At 40.0% G+C, this 12,741-nt stretch overlaps 2 protein-coding genes across 3 annotated transcripts in view; one reads left to right on the forward strand and one right to left on the reverse strand.

Moving 5' to 3' along the window:
- The window catches only part of LOC122140127 (HHIP-like protein 1), a 351,574-nt gene that overhangs the window by 99,734 nt on the left and 239,099 nt on the right, over positions 1-12,741 (reverse strand). The window lies entirely within an intron of this gene.
- LOC109108078 (B-cell lymphoma/leukemia 11B-like) overlaps positions 1-12,741 on the forward strand; it is a 392,484-nt gene that overhangs the window by 12,038 nt on the left and 367,705 nt on the right. For both annotated transcript variants that reach the window (XM_042742042.1, XM_042742043.1), the window contains exon 2: positions 773-1,162. In XM_042742042.1, coding sequence (XP_042597976.1) covers positions 773-1,162 — 390 coding nt within the window. The remainder of the gene's footprint in view (positions 1-772; positions 1,163-12,741) is intronic.

The following is a 12,741-nucleotide window of genomic DNA, read 5'->3' on the forward strand; positions in this document are numbered from 1 at the left end:
TCAATGTTTGTTAATGCATTTAATTTGCATATAGTGACTAGTGCATTTCTGCGTGAAACAGAATATTAAGCAGGAAATAATTTAGAGTGAGACTTGATTTTGTTTTTGATTGAGTTAAGGTATTTTATGTTATGCTATGATATTATTGGTTAATCATTTGACCCAAGTATTTTATTTCAGTTTCCCTTGTAATGCTATGATTTTTCAATGAATTTGTGTAAGAAGACAGGATAAAGAAGATTTAAAAAAAAAGCATAGATAGATACAGATACAGTAACAACTTATTTGTAAACACATGCATTAAATTTGCATGAAGTGACACATTTCAGAGTGAAGCAAAAATAAAAACAAATATTTAGTTATTATTATGTTATTAAATAATAATTTTACCTGAGTGGCTAGTATTTTATTTCGAATTCCCATGCTGATGTATCTGAATGAATCTAAATGCATGAAGTGACATATTTCAGAGTGAAACTGAATATTATGTGGAAAATAATCTAGGGTGGGACTTCATTGTAATTATCAGGATCTGAAATCGGGTTAAGCACATTATTCTGTGATATTATTGGATAATATATTTCCTCACCCACATGGCCTGGGTTACATCAGCAGAAATCAAACTAATTTCAGTAGCAGAGTAAGTTATTAAGTTTAAATCATTTTTTATGTGTTTAGACTAATATGCACTGTTTATTTGTGCACAGACGGAGCATTTGTTAAGAATTTCCTATTATCTCAAAACGCTTCTTTCTTTTGCTTTGCCCCATAGCGGAAGCTGAGCATGTGGATGCGGGACTGGCCGTGGCTGATCTCCACTCTCACCCCCACCCGCTGCTGGATCCCAGCATGCCTGGGCCTCTGCCTCCGGGCCTGGGCGACCATGACCTCCTCACCTGTGGCCAATGCCAACTAACCTTTCCCCTGGGGGACATTCTGCTCTTCATCGAACACAAGAAAAAGCAATGCCAGGGTCTGACGACCGGCCACGGCTGCTACGACAAGATGGCAGACCGCAATAGCCCCTCGCCGCCCCGCGCAGAGCTGAGGAAAGTGGTGGAACCGGTCGAAATTGGAATCCAGGTGACACCTGAAGAAGAGGACGAGAGACTGTGGACGCCTCCAAAAGGAATTTGCCCCAAGCAAGAAAGTGGCCTGGCAGGTAGGTCAAACTCTCTCCAGAAAAGTTTTGAGCAGGCGTACGAAGCTGACGCTAATGAACTCACACGTTCTCTCACACCAGTGTGTTTTCTAATACTGATGTGCGCAAACGTACACTTAGAGCCTGCAGAGTTGCAGACAAAGGGAGACACGCACTCATTTACCTCGGTAGGACTCTGGGCGTCCTGTAGTGATTGTGATACCGCTCATCTGCGAGCCTCAAGAGAGATTGTTTTTCCTTCAGCTGATTTCATTAGGGGAGCCTACGCCGTGCAAAGTGAAACATCACATTACTGACTCAAAGCCCTAAAACCCCCTGAAGGACTCTGGTAGTTGAAACAAATTGTGCAAGACGTGACAGAGAACTCACCCTACTTTCATGGAGAAATCCAGCCTGAGCCATCTGCTTAAAAGGTGAAAAGCTCATTAAAATTCAAATGCTCAAAAAAAAAAAAAAAAAAAAAAAAGGGAAAGAAAGAAATAGAGTAGGATTAAAAGAGTGAGTTTCCTATTGAATAGGGGTAAAGAGGCAGTTTAGTTTAGTCCAGCTGTAGGGAGAGAACTCTCCCAGTTATCTTACAAAACAGCGCAGTCAAGTCCTTCACAAAGAACCCGGAGGGATCTTGGGAAATGGGTCTCATAAAATAAGATTCTAGGTTGGACAAAGTTACCGGGGGAAACGCAGGGGAGCGGCTTATGACACTGCCTCGGTTTTTAATAATGTCGTTTTTTAATGCCTCACAATCCTTATTTGCGAAAGTTACCCGCGGCATCGGAGACAATTTATTCCGTGCCACCACAATGCCTCGTGTATTTAAATGTCTGTAATAATGAGGCCGCTGCTAAATTACTCAGTACCTCACATGATGCAGGCAGACTTCAGTCCCAGACTGACTGACTGGCTGGCTGCTCGCACCGAGAGTGTTGGCGTCAGTTGTGAAATATGATGCAAGCGTCCTCACAGTTACGTGCAAACTGTTCCACTACAGTTCGTCGTTGATGTTTCCTTTTTTTTAAAGACTGACTGGTAAGCGTGCGCTTTGCTAACCACACACACAAAAAAGCAAACTTTAGGTCAGGGTTCAAAAGCAAATGTTTTAGTGCAAAGACACACACACACACAAATATAATTCTCATAGTTTGACTGTATTTTATTATATAATTATTGTATTTTGAGTCAATTTCACATGGGTGTTTGCATCTCTTTTTTATCTTTTGTAAAAATATATCAAGTTTTGTTGATGTAAACCTTTAAATTACTTATTCGGAATATAATAAATTTTTGTTCTTGACAAAATTCTCTTTTTGTAAATGTTAAAACATTAGCTTGTATTTTTAAGGATAAAAATGAAGGAGGACACTATTCATGTTACTTACATTGTGAATAAAAAAAAATGTGATCGTTTTAGATTATCCAATTAATATTATTTCAGTCAATGCCATCTAAAATGACTAAATCTCTCTTTCGTTTGTGAAAAGATCCACTCAGAAAAGTAGTTTTAATCTCATTTAAACTTCAGAATTTGAGAAATGGCATATGAAAGGTGAACATTTGCCTTTGTAAATCATATTGCAGTTAGCAAGAGTAAATTTTACACCTTTCATTAATTCAGGGCTGGAGAGGGAGGCAGTTCACAGAGAAGAATATAACGGCAGATGAAACATCCTCTGAAAGTGATTAAGATGCTTGAATGTCAGCTTGAGCATGCGGCTAAACACTCACAGGCTGCCTTGTATTCATAATTGCCTCCCAGCAGGTTAAAGTATTCTTTTATGCTAAACCTTTCCCGTTCCATTTGTTCTCGACGTGAAACAGAAAATGACACGCAAAAAAAAAAAAAAAAAAAACACTCAGCCACTCCGCCTTGAAAATAGCAGTGGTACTCTTGCTCGGCAAAGCACAGATCATTTTTCATGAATTTGTTTTTTTTTTCTTCTATGATATATCCATCTGCCAGCTTCAAGTGGAGAAATGAGAGAAAGCATGAGAATGCGGGAGAGGGAAAGAGAGAGCTGCTGATGAGGAAGGCCACTTCTGAATCTATCAATACAATTCCAAAATCTAACTCTGTTCAGGCCGAGTTCTCTTCCAGACCCTCACATCTTTTTTTTTTTTTTTTTAGGCCAGAGTGCATTTTGGTCTTTTCATTAAACCGTCCGAGTAACCTTGACACACGAGCAATGTTGTGACAGGTCTTAAACTCCACTGCTTCATTCCTACACGTCAGCCTCCATCACATCAGCCCTCTCTTCTTGGCCTCTCACATGTGATTCACAGATAGTCCAACAGGAAGAGCATAATTTCTGGCCTTCCTTCCTGAAGTTAACGTTTCCAATATCACGGCTCATATCTTGCGTACATTACGGGCCTTTAGGAGAAAAATCATCCAAGTGATTCTTAGTTTTTGGCTGAGTGAAGGTACTAAACGGCAACTTCATTAAGTCACATATACGTAACTGTTCTCTAGAGACTCCGTGATGATAACTAAATATTGTGTGCTTTGCTCCGGAAACCCTATAATCAGTCGAAAAAGACCTTGTGATAAAGTATTCTGATTACTGAAATTGCTTTTAGCGATAATTCTCCCAGTGGCTTTTTCTTTATTAGTGTGTATGAAAAAGTCAACGTTATCTATGACAATACGGGACAACCATTGAAGAGGAACCACTTGAGGGTTGAATTCAATATTTCTCGCATAAATATCAGCAGGACACAGGCTTGCTCGGCACCGTATTGTATTGCCACTTAGCCGTCTTAAGTTTCAGCGGAATTTAATTATATTTAATAGCCCTAATTAAATAAAATATGACATTCTGCATACCCTCAGGCGATAGGAGCTGCTGCTGGGGGCATTGGAAGGGCTTGGTTTGCGTGCACGAGCCACTAGAGCCCCTCTCGTGTCACACAGCTAGGTTAAAACAGTTCAGTGGCACTGAAAAATAGGGCCCTGAGATGGCCGAAATAGCTGGCTGTTGCCACTGTGCACTATCAAGCACTCCAAATGTGAAATACATACATAAATAAACAAATAAATAAGACATTTACCACCCCTTAATGCATTTAGATGGCTTAGCCTGCTGAAGCTGGCCAGGCATTTAATGATACTTGTTATTTAATTATAGATCTCAGATAGAGGTGCTATGAACCACGGTGCATTGTGTTGAGAATGTCCGCTGTGAGGTTGCCTTAATTAAAGAGCAATAATTTAATATGATCTCATGAACCTGAAACAAAAGGATTATGAGATAATATTATGCATAAAATTTTAGAATTGGTGTTTTTGGTTAAGGCAGGCTCTGGTCAAGTTATTACATATGCATGTCTAAATACAGCTGGAATAATCAAAATTCTTCAGGGAATGTGAGCTTCCTCTCCATCTCTTTTATTTTGCCTACTGATGTTTAATTCTCAAAATCTGCTTTTGAATTTGGAGTCACTGACTTTATGACATTTAAGTGATCAGATGCAAAATTTGTAGGTTTTAAATATGCATGTGTGATGGTGGAAGGAAAGAAGATTGTGTCGAGCTCTGTTTGTCATCTGTTTGTTTGTGTTCTACAACATCCAACAGTGATGGTTGTGTTTTAGTTTTTCAAGAAAACTGAATCAGATGTGGTGTAAATAAAGAGCGTAAATAAAGGCTTATTTCTCAGAGTGTTTGGTTGTAATCAAGCTCTTCTTGGTGTGCATGTGTGGTGATGTAGCCATGTACCATCATTCCAAACCAATGTTGCATTTGAGGTTGGCTTAAATATCAGTATGAAAATTAGAGTGTCAAATAGAAAGCAAACATTTCTTTAAGGGTTTTGATTTGTCCAGATATATTTAGTTGAGGTACTGTGTTAACATGAACTTTTTTTTAGCATTTTTATTTTATTTTATTTTATTTATTTTTTTAGTTTTATTTAGTCATATTATATTGACTGACATTTAAGACGTGAAAATGTTTCAGGCATTTTTAGTTATATTTAGGTATGTTTAGGCTAAACACATTTCGTTATGCAAATAGTAATAAGAAGCAAGACTAATTAAAATTCGGTATTTAATACTCTGTCATCGCTGTTATTATCTGAATGTTGAACATTCTATCAATGTTACTCTTTTTCAATATTACAAATATAAAGTTTACAAAAAAAATATTTATTTGTTAAAATAAAGTTTTAATGCATGTTATGATTTTGATTGTTTTTTTTTTATATGGGGTTTTAGTATTGAGGAAGGAATAAACATAAATATATTGTTGTTGTTGTTAAAAAGTGACTATAAAATGCCATACATTTGCATTAGTGCTCAATCTAAAAGCTCACAGCAGGCTGCATCAGTTAGCTCGCATTCTATCACCATAGGAACGCCAGCTGGCCATGTGGTGAGATGGTGGACATGTCTTTTGCCATCATGGGCCCCTGTTTCTGTCAACGTTCCACTCTCTCTCTCTCTCTCTCTCTCTCTCTCTCTCTCTCTCTCTCTCTCTCTCTTTCAATCTCTCTCCACTCACACCATCCAAGCACACTCACACAGCTTTACACGTCTAACAAGTGCTGCGACAGGGGGAGTTATTTCTGACCCTTGGCTCACCAGATCGTCGCAGTGAATATTTCATGAGACATGCTATATTTATAAAGAAATTTACCTCAAACACTGTCCTCTCTCACCCTGCCTCTCCTTGAGAGTGATCAAACCGCTGGGCCCCTGTCGCTTCAGAGCCCACACCTGCCATTAATGCCGTCTCCGGTCTAGTGCCAGAACCGTTTGTAGGTGTTATGCAAATCGATTCATCAGGAGCCAAAACGCTTGATGTTCAGGGCCTGAGATCCTCAGTATCAGCATATTTGATGGTCACAGATTCATTGTGAATGGTAATTGAATGTGCTCTGTCTTTTTTTTTTTTTTTTTTTTTTTTTTTTTTTTACTTCATTTTTTTTTTTTTTTTTTAAAGGAATGAATAGTAATTTGGTTTATTGAAATGATGTTTAGAGTAGACCCCAATCTTATCAGTAGTATTAAGGGTGCCACCATGTTGAGATCACATGACCAGCTGAATACAATCACATTATTGCATTATTTTAATAGACACTAATAAATGAATCGTGGCTGTCCATGCACATTTCTGTTTTGGTTACTGAAAACTTTAGCACAATGCTATACAGCACAACATTAAACAATACAGAGTGCATCTTTAATTATTCATATATGCAAATTGATTACATTCTATTTATGGAGCGCCCTGTAAAATATTAGCAGTGTACTGAGTGATAAAATGTGGTTATTGTATCTCAATAGTGAGATTGTGGTGTATCTCTCATCTCAGAGCTTTTAATGCTCTGGAGAACGATCCGGTCCTGGCTATAGTGATACTAAGCCCGGCCAGCCGGTTCCTGTTACCTGCCCTCACTTCCTACCTATTTTTGAGATTTTGCCCAGAAAGATTTGTTTCAGAGTTTCACTTGCAGTGGTGTGGTGCCAGCATGGTTTGCCAGCTTTGTAACTGTGCATGATGTGCTTTGTTTCGAATAATAGCATTTATTTAGATTTCATCTTAGGTTGACTATGTAGGTTTCAGGCTTTAGTCTATTTTGCATGTACAGTTCACTTTTCTCTGATGTAATGTTTAAATTCAATATTTACAGAGGGGAATTGAGAGAACATGCGCTGCCCATTAGATGTTTAACATTGTTGTAAAGTAGACAGAATTTTGAGTACATCAGAAGATGGTATATTTTTCTTATTTTCTGCCCAGCAGAGATGAACATGCACAGTCCAGAATAAACAGATATTTGGATCCTCCCTCTTTGCCTAGAACATCTCAATTGAGAGTACATGTCCCTCTCTCAGAATCAACATAGACACTGGGAGGGCTCTTCAATAAATAATGACACAACACAGGCGCAGAGATATCGAAAACATGCTTCCATAATATGACACACATGCCATTTTTTCAATTAAGATTCACAAAGGCTTGGCAGGAGGACGGTCTGCCCTGGTGCAGAGGCTATAGATGGATAGATGCTAGATAGATGTTTGATTTAATATGTTGCCTCAGATACAGTTCTCTTGCTGGTCTTCTTGTTTTATTAACTTTCAGTTTTTTCAATAAAGCCTGAAGTCGGACCAAGTGGCCGTTTTAAAATGAAAATTGCCCATTTTTGTCTAGTTTCACCATTTTTACCCTCACACTTTTAAATGTCTGCATTATCCACATTAGCTATTGGTTCAGACTTATAATGCAGCATTTGTCTCTGCATTTTAAATTCGCAGCCTGGATAGTACTTTGAATGTTGCACTGAGGTGCAAGCAAACAAGCAGGGATTTTTTTTTTTGTCATGTTTTCCTGGACTAGCTGTACATTGCACCTTTTAACTTATTAACACTTAAGATTACCATTCAAATTTGCATTAATAGTTTATTTACTAACTTAACATGCTACATTTGCACTTTTGCATTTGAAAAAGTTAGCATTTTTACATTACTGCAACACATAAACAAGCTTGCAAAATCTTTTTGATTTATATGTTTAGAGCTATTAGTTTCATGGCCGTCAAGTAAAGTAGAGTGTCTGTTTTTAGCAGTATCTCTCTCAATCAGCGGTTGATTGCGTGGCCCTCTGTGGCTCATGTCAAACCATCCTCCATAGTTATGACACGGCCTTACATGCTGCTTCCTTTTGGTGAACCAGACTTTAATTTCTTCCCTCCTGTGTGTTTAATCCACTACTTCAAAATTCAGCAAAGTGCTACCTTTACTTAGCTTTTGAAATGCCTTCCAAATCCTTGCATTTGGGTCATGTCCAGCAGCGGCAAGAACAGGAAAAGCCAGGAGTGAGAAGCTGAAAACGAGAGAGAGAGAGAGAGAGAGAGAGAGAGAGAGAGTGAAAGAACGAGAGAAAACAGTTTTAGTCATTAATAGACCATAAAAAAGGAAAGCTGCATCCATGTTCTTCTCAGCATCTTGAAATCCTTTTCAGATTTTTGCCTCGTTGCTTTTTTCAGTTAATCACTTTGCATGCACTCATTTAAATATTAAAATTTTCTTTAATCATCAAAGGCAGTGAGCCTCATGCATATTCATATCCGCACCCCCCCCCACGCTTCCCCCAGAATTACAGGTTCATTACCTCGCTCCAAAGCCAAACAGTCATTACCAAGAGCCAGCTTTTTAATTGCGGATGCCTGGCCATCATCGCCTTACTGCTAAGGTTTAAACTTCCATAAGAATATAAAAAAATAGATTTCCCAAGCTCAAAATAACTTAACATACTTGTTATACTTTCTCTGTGCCTTGGAAAAAAGTACAGAGTCTGAGAGAGAGAGAGACCGAGAGCGAGAGAGAGAGGAAAAACCTGTTCTTTGGCTGGAGCTCTGAATATTTGTCAAGAGGCTTGACGAAAGTTGCATTTGCATAATGACTTTGTAGTTCTGCATTAATAAAATTTGCATATGAAGCCGTGTTAATTACTCCTGATCAGGCTTTTTTGCATTCATGCATGGTAATTTTCTGCGACTTGCGAGAATTGATGTCCTGGCGTCAGGGCTGTGATTGGTGGCGGTTGCGCTTGTGGATGTGGGGATTTGTGTGTGTGTGTGTGAGTTTGCGTATTTGTGATTTTTTTGGGGGGGGTTCAGGAGGAGATAGCGTCGGATGTACCGGAGAGAAAGAGGAGATGGCACTTTTGTGTGTTTGTGCGGGCCTCTTTATTGCATCGCTCTCTTGCTGTTGTCTCAGATATCTCCTGTAATTGGTCTAAGAAAAAGAGCAGTCATTTAAACGGCTTTCTATGTAATGAAACGTCATAAAGCAAGCAGAGAAAACAGCCCCTCAACCGCAGACAGGCATTTCAAATCTATTGTTTGGCCTATTTATTTCTAAACAAGAAGACTGTTCTCTGCAAAAGAAGGCTTCGGTGTCTATACCATCTGAATGGAGGACATTGGGAGAATAGAACCAAAAATAGGATCATTTACCTTCTTAATTTTCATTTTGTTCCAGATCTTCCTGTCCCCCCCCCCACACCCTTAGTCTCACACCTGATTGGTTTAATCTGTCTTATTGCTAGTATGCAATTAAGTAACATGTTTACCTTTCGCTTTCTTTTCTTGGTCTACTTAGCGTCAGCTTGTGATCTCTTTTCCTCCATGCAAACCTGATAAAATGTTTCTAAATGCGGTGTCTTTTTACTTGCTTGTTTTATTTTTATTTTTTTTAAATAACTGAGTATTTTACCTTTGAAATGAGCTCCATTTATTCAGTCCTTGGGGATTTGCCTTAATTTAAGCATATCATTTTCTACACTTTTCACTAATGTTACCTTTCCACTGATTTTTCTTTTCCCTTTGTCAAAGCCCTGCTGGGTTCAAGCATTTGCTTATGGAATTTTGGCCCCTTGCTTGTGGTTTGGCAAAGGCATCACACGACAATGTGTGTGTGTGTCCGGTTGCGTGTGTATGAGTGAATGCCCTTTGCTAGCCAGACTGAGAAGTGTATATGTGAGTTTCTTTCTCTCCTTTTCTTTTTCAGAAACCGGTGGTCTCCTTGTCATTATGATATAGCGACAGAATTAAACACAACTTTTACCAGCATGAGGATTCTGGGGCTGGTTCCAAAACAAAGAGATGTGTTGTGAGCCAAACAGACGCTCAGCATATGAGCGCTATGCTGCAGTGCACAGAGTGTGTGACGGCTCTGGCATACCTGAAGCCTGGCGCTTTCTAAATGCTGCCATGTGTGCCATCAGTGTTGTGATAATGGCAGAGAGAAACTTACAACGCCGCTAAACCCTCAAGGGCAGCGTAATCATAGCCAGTCAATCATCCCGCTCATATTACATGCATCAAATGAGACCTTAAACATCAGAGCAAGTGATTTCTTTGAGGAGGAGGAGGAACTAAATTGTATGAAATACTTTGAAAAAAATAATTATTTAGGAAACATATATTATTAATTAAGGAAAGCAGAGTTGAGCCAGAATGGTGTCTCTCTTTCAATTTGTGTGTTGGAATTTGAATTGAATTGGCCACACCCCACAGGAAGTTGAATATATATACTTTCACATTGGCACACAAATTTAATTTACTAAAATATTGACCAATATTAGCCAATGTTCAAAGTTTGTCCATTTATTTTTTATTTATTTCAGTACATTTTAATTCTACTTCCTCTTCACATCTTAAATTTGAATTCAGCATTCTTTCTGCTGCCCCGATTCACCCCCAAAATAATTTGCAGTTTATCCTTTTTAGTCACAGATGAGGGACTAACAGACTTCCCAGCGATCTGTAAAGAAGTAAACAATTCCCTCCTACTGTAATTGTGAGAGTGTAATCTTGTGTGTTTTGGACTGGGTACAAGCTTTAAGAGGTTACTATATCCCACATGAAGACATCAAACAGTCCCTGTGCCACTTTGTGGCTGTCGTATGGCGGGATTTTAGTCTCTCCCGACCACAGGCGGGGAATAAACTTGTCACTAATTTGGACTGTGAGCGCTGGCAAGGCTGTGTGCACACGCTGGTGGCTTTCGCCCTCACGCTGGCCTTTGTTTTATTTATTTTTTCGTTTCTTTTATTGTCAGCAGAGATGTACACAGCACACAGATTTCTCCTGCATGGCTCGTGCGGAATTATTCAAGGTAACCAACAGCTTTTAAATCCTCTTAAGATTTTAGAGTTGAAGCCACTTCTCAAACCCAAATACGTATAGGGTGGTATTTTGTATTTATCTTCATTTGTTTAGCCCTGTCCTCCTCCTGCAGGTTTGAAAGCTGCAGCGCTATTCAGGAAAACTGAGCACCTTCCCGGCTCGCCTTTTGCATATCGTTACAGAGGCTCTATCAAACTGACAGTGTTTGTTTTGTGAACTAGTCTCCATGAAGATTTGAATTTGTAAAGCAGGGGAGATGCCGGGGACGAGAGCGTATTGTAAGCCCCTCAGGCTGGGTCTAAGCAGGCCTAGATGGCAGTCCCTGTATACCTCCCTCTAAAGCCGCTTTGGCAAAAGTGGATTGGCGCCGCAAACAATGGGGCGGGTGTAGAAAGCAGTGGACAGGATGGGATTACCAGGTTAGCACAGGTTCCTCCCAGCGTTTGCACATTCTCCTGGGCCGTTCAGGCTTTTTGACACTGCGCGCGTCTGAGGGAATTAGTCCATCTTGCCGTTTTAAATCCGAAACCGTCTAATGAAGCCTCTCAAGCCTGGAATACTTCCCACAAAAGGGGTGTTGCCATTTAGCAGGAGAAATCACCACTTAACAAAAGCTAATTTTTTCCCTCTGTTAGCTCGGGAGGATTAGGGGCCAGCGGTTGAATAATACAAAGTTTGTGGATCATGCGGAGAGGTGGGGGAGAAGCTTAAGCTTTTAAGAGTGAAATTAAAGCCCATTGACAGTCTACGGAGGGGCTGTTTGTCACTGTTGAAGGTAGGAAGCGTGGCGGAGTGCGTTCGGAAGGACTGGAGCGTTCTACGGAGATTGCGTGTGCTGGTGTGCGCGGGCGGGCGGCACAGCTTGACGAATGCGTGTTGATCCCCTTGTTTAGGGGGTTTTAAGTCTACCCAATTTCACATGCTAACGGTCGCAGAGCAGGCCCTAGACATTCCATCCTGCCAGAGTGATGGCTCTAGCTGCTTTAAGCTGAAATGCATCCTGCAATATTGATATTTGTTCCCCATGGACTTCTCTCTCTTTCCCCCTCTGCTTTATACTGTCCTCTGTCTTTCTTCTTTTGAAACCCCCGGCATGTAAAACAGCAAAATGCCAGGCCTGTATGGATATGGCAGACCTATAATCATGCTTCTCTTACAGTAATTGCTCTCGTCTGTGGAGTTTAGAGAAAGCGCTATATCAAAGCGCTGGCTGGAGCAGGGGATCATGCTCTGGCATCGTTCGATTGTCCCATAAGGCGCTCTCAGTGTTAACCCTTTCCCTCGTCTTTTTACTGTGACAAACTGATTGGCATTTCGGGGAGTCTGTAACCATTTCCAAACTTTCCGTCCACCCATCCCTGTTTAGGTTTGGCACACTTAACTTTCAAGAGTTTTATTTTGTTCCTCTGCGGGTGAATTCTGGTGTTACTTTACTATTTACTCTACATGCGGGACTGTCTGGGTGGCAGCGTTGTGAAACTGGAGCAAGTGTCTGCTTTCACTGAACGCCGCATTCCCCCCGATTACTCATCAGAGGCTCAGGCTTGCACATTTAATCCAACCTCTGTCTTTATCAAAACACAATAAGCTCTATGAAACACATCAAATTATTCCCCTCGAAACTGCATGAAAACAGTGGCTCCTTTAATCTGTTAAAACAATATGGCTGCCCATGCTAGCGTTTTCCTTGCTTAAAATCAATTGGATTACTTTTTGAACTCCTGAAAAACAAAAATCGGCAAATAGCTGTGCTTGTCTGATAACTTCATATCTTTGACAAAAGCCGCTGTTGTTGCAACCTGTTGGAATTCCAAAACCACCCATTGGCAGGCTAATTCATTTGCTAGCTCAAGGACCTTTTAGCTGTAAACAATGCTGGAACTCAGCCAACAGCAGTCACTTATTGTGCTTTAATACACGTCCTTCTGATTAGATGCAGGAAAATAA

Source organism: Cyprinus carpio, chromosome B17 (assembly GCF_018340385.1).
Source record: "Cyprinus carpio isolate SPL01 chromosome B17, ASM1834038v1, whole genome shotgun sequence".
Lineage (NCBI taxonomy): Eukaryota > Metazoa > Chordata > Actinopteri > Cypriniformes > Cyprinidae > Cyprinus > Cyprinus carpio.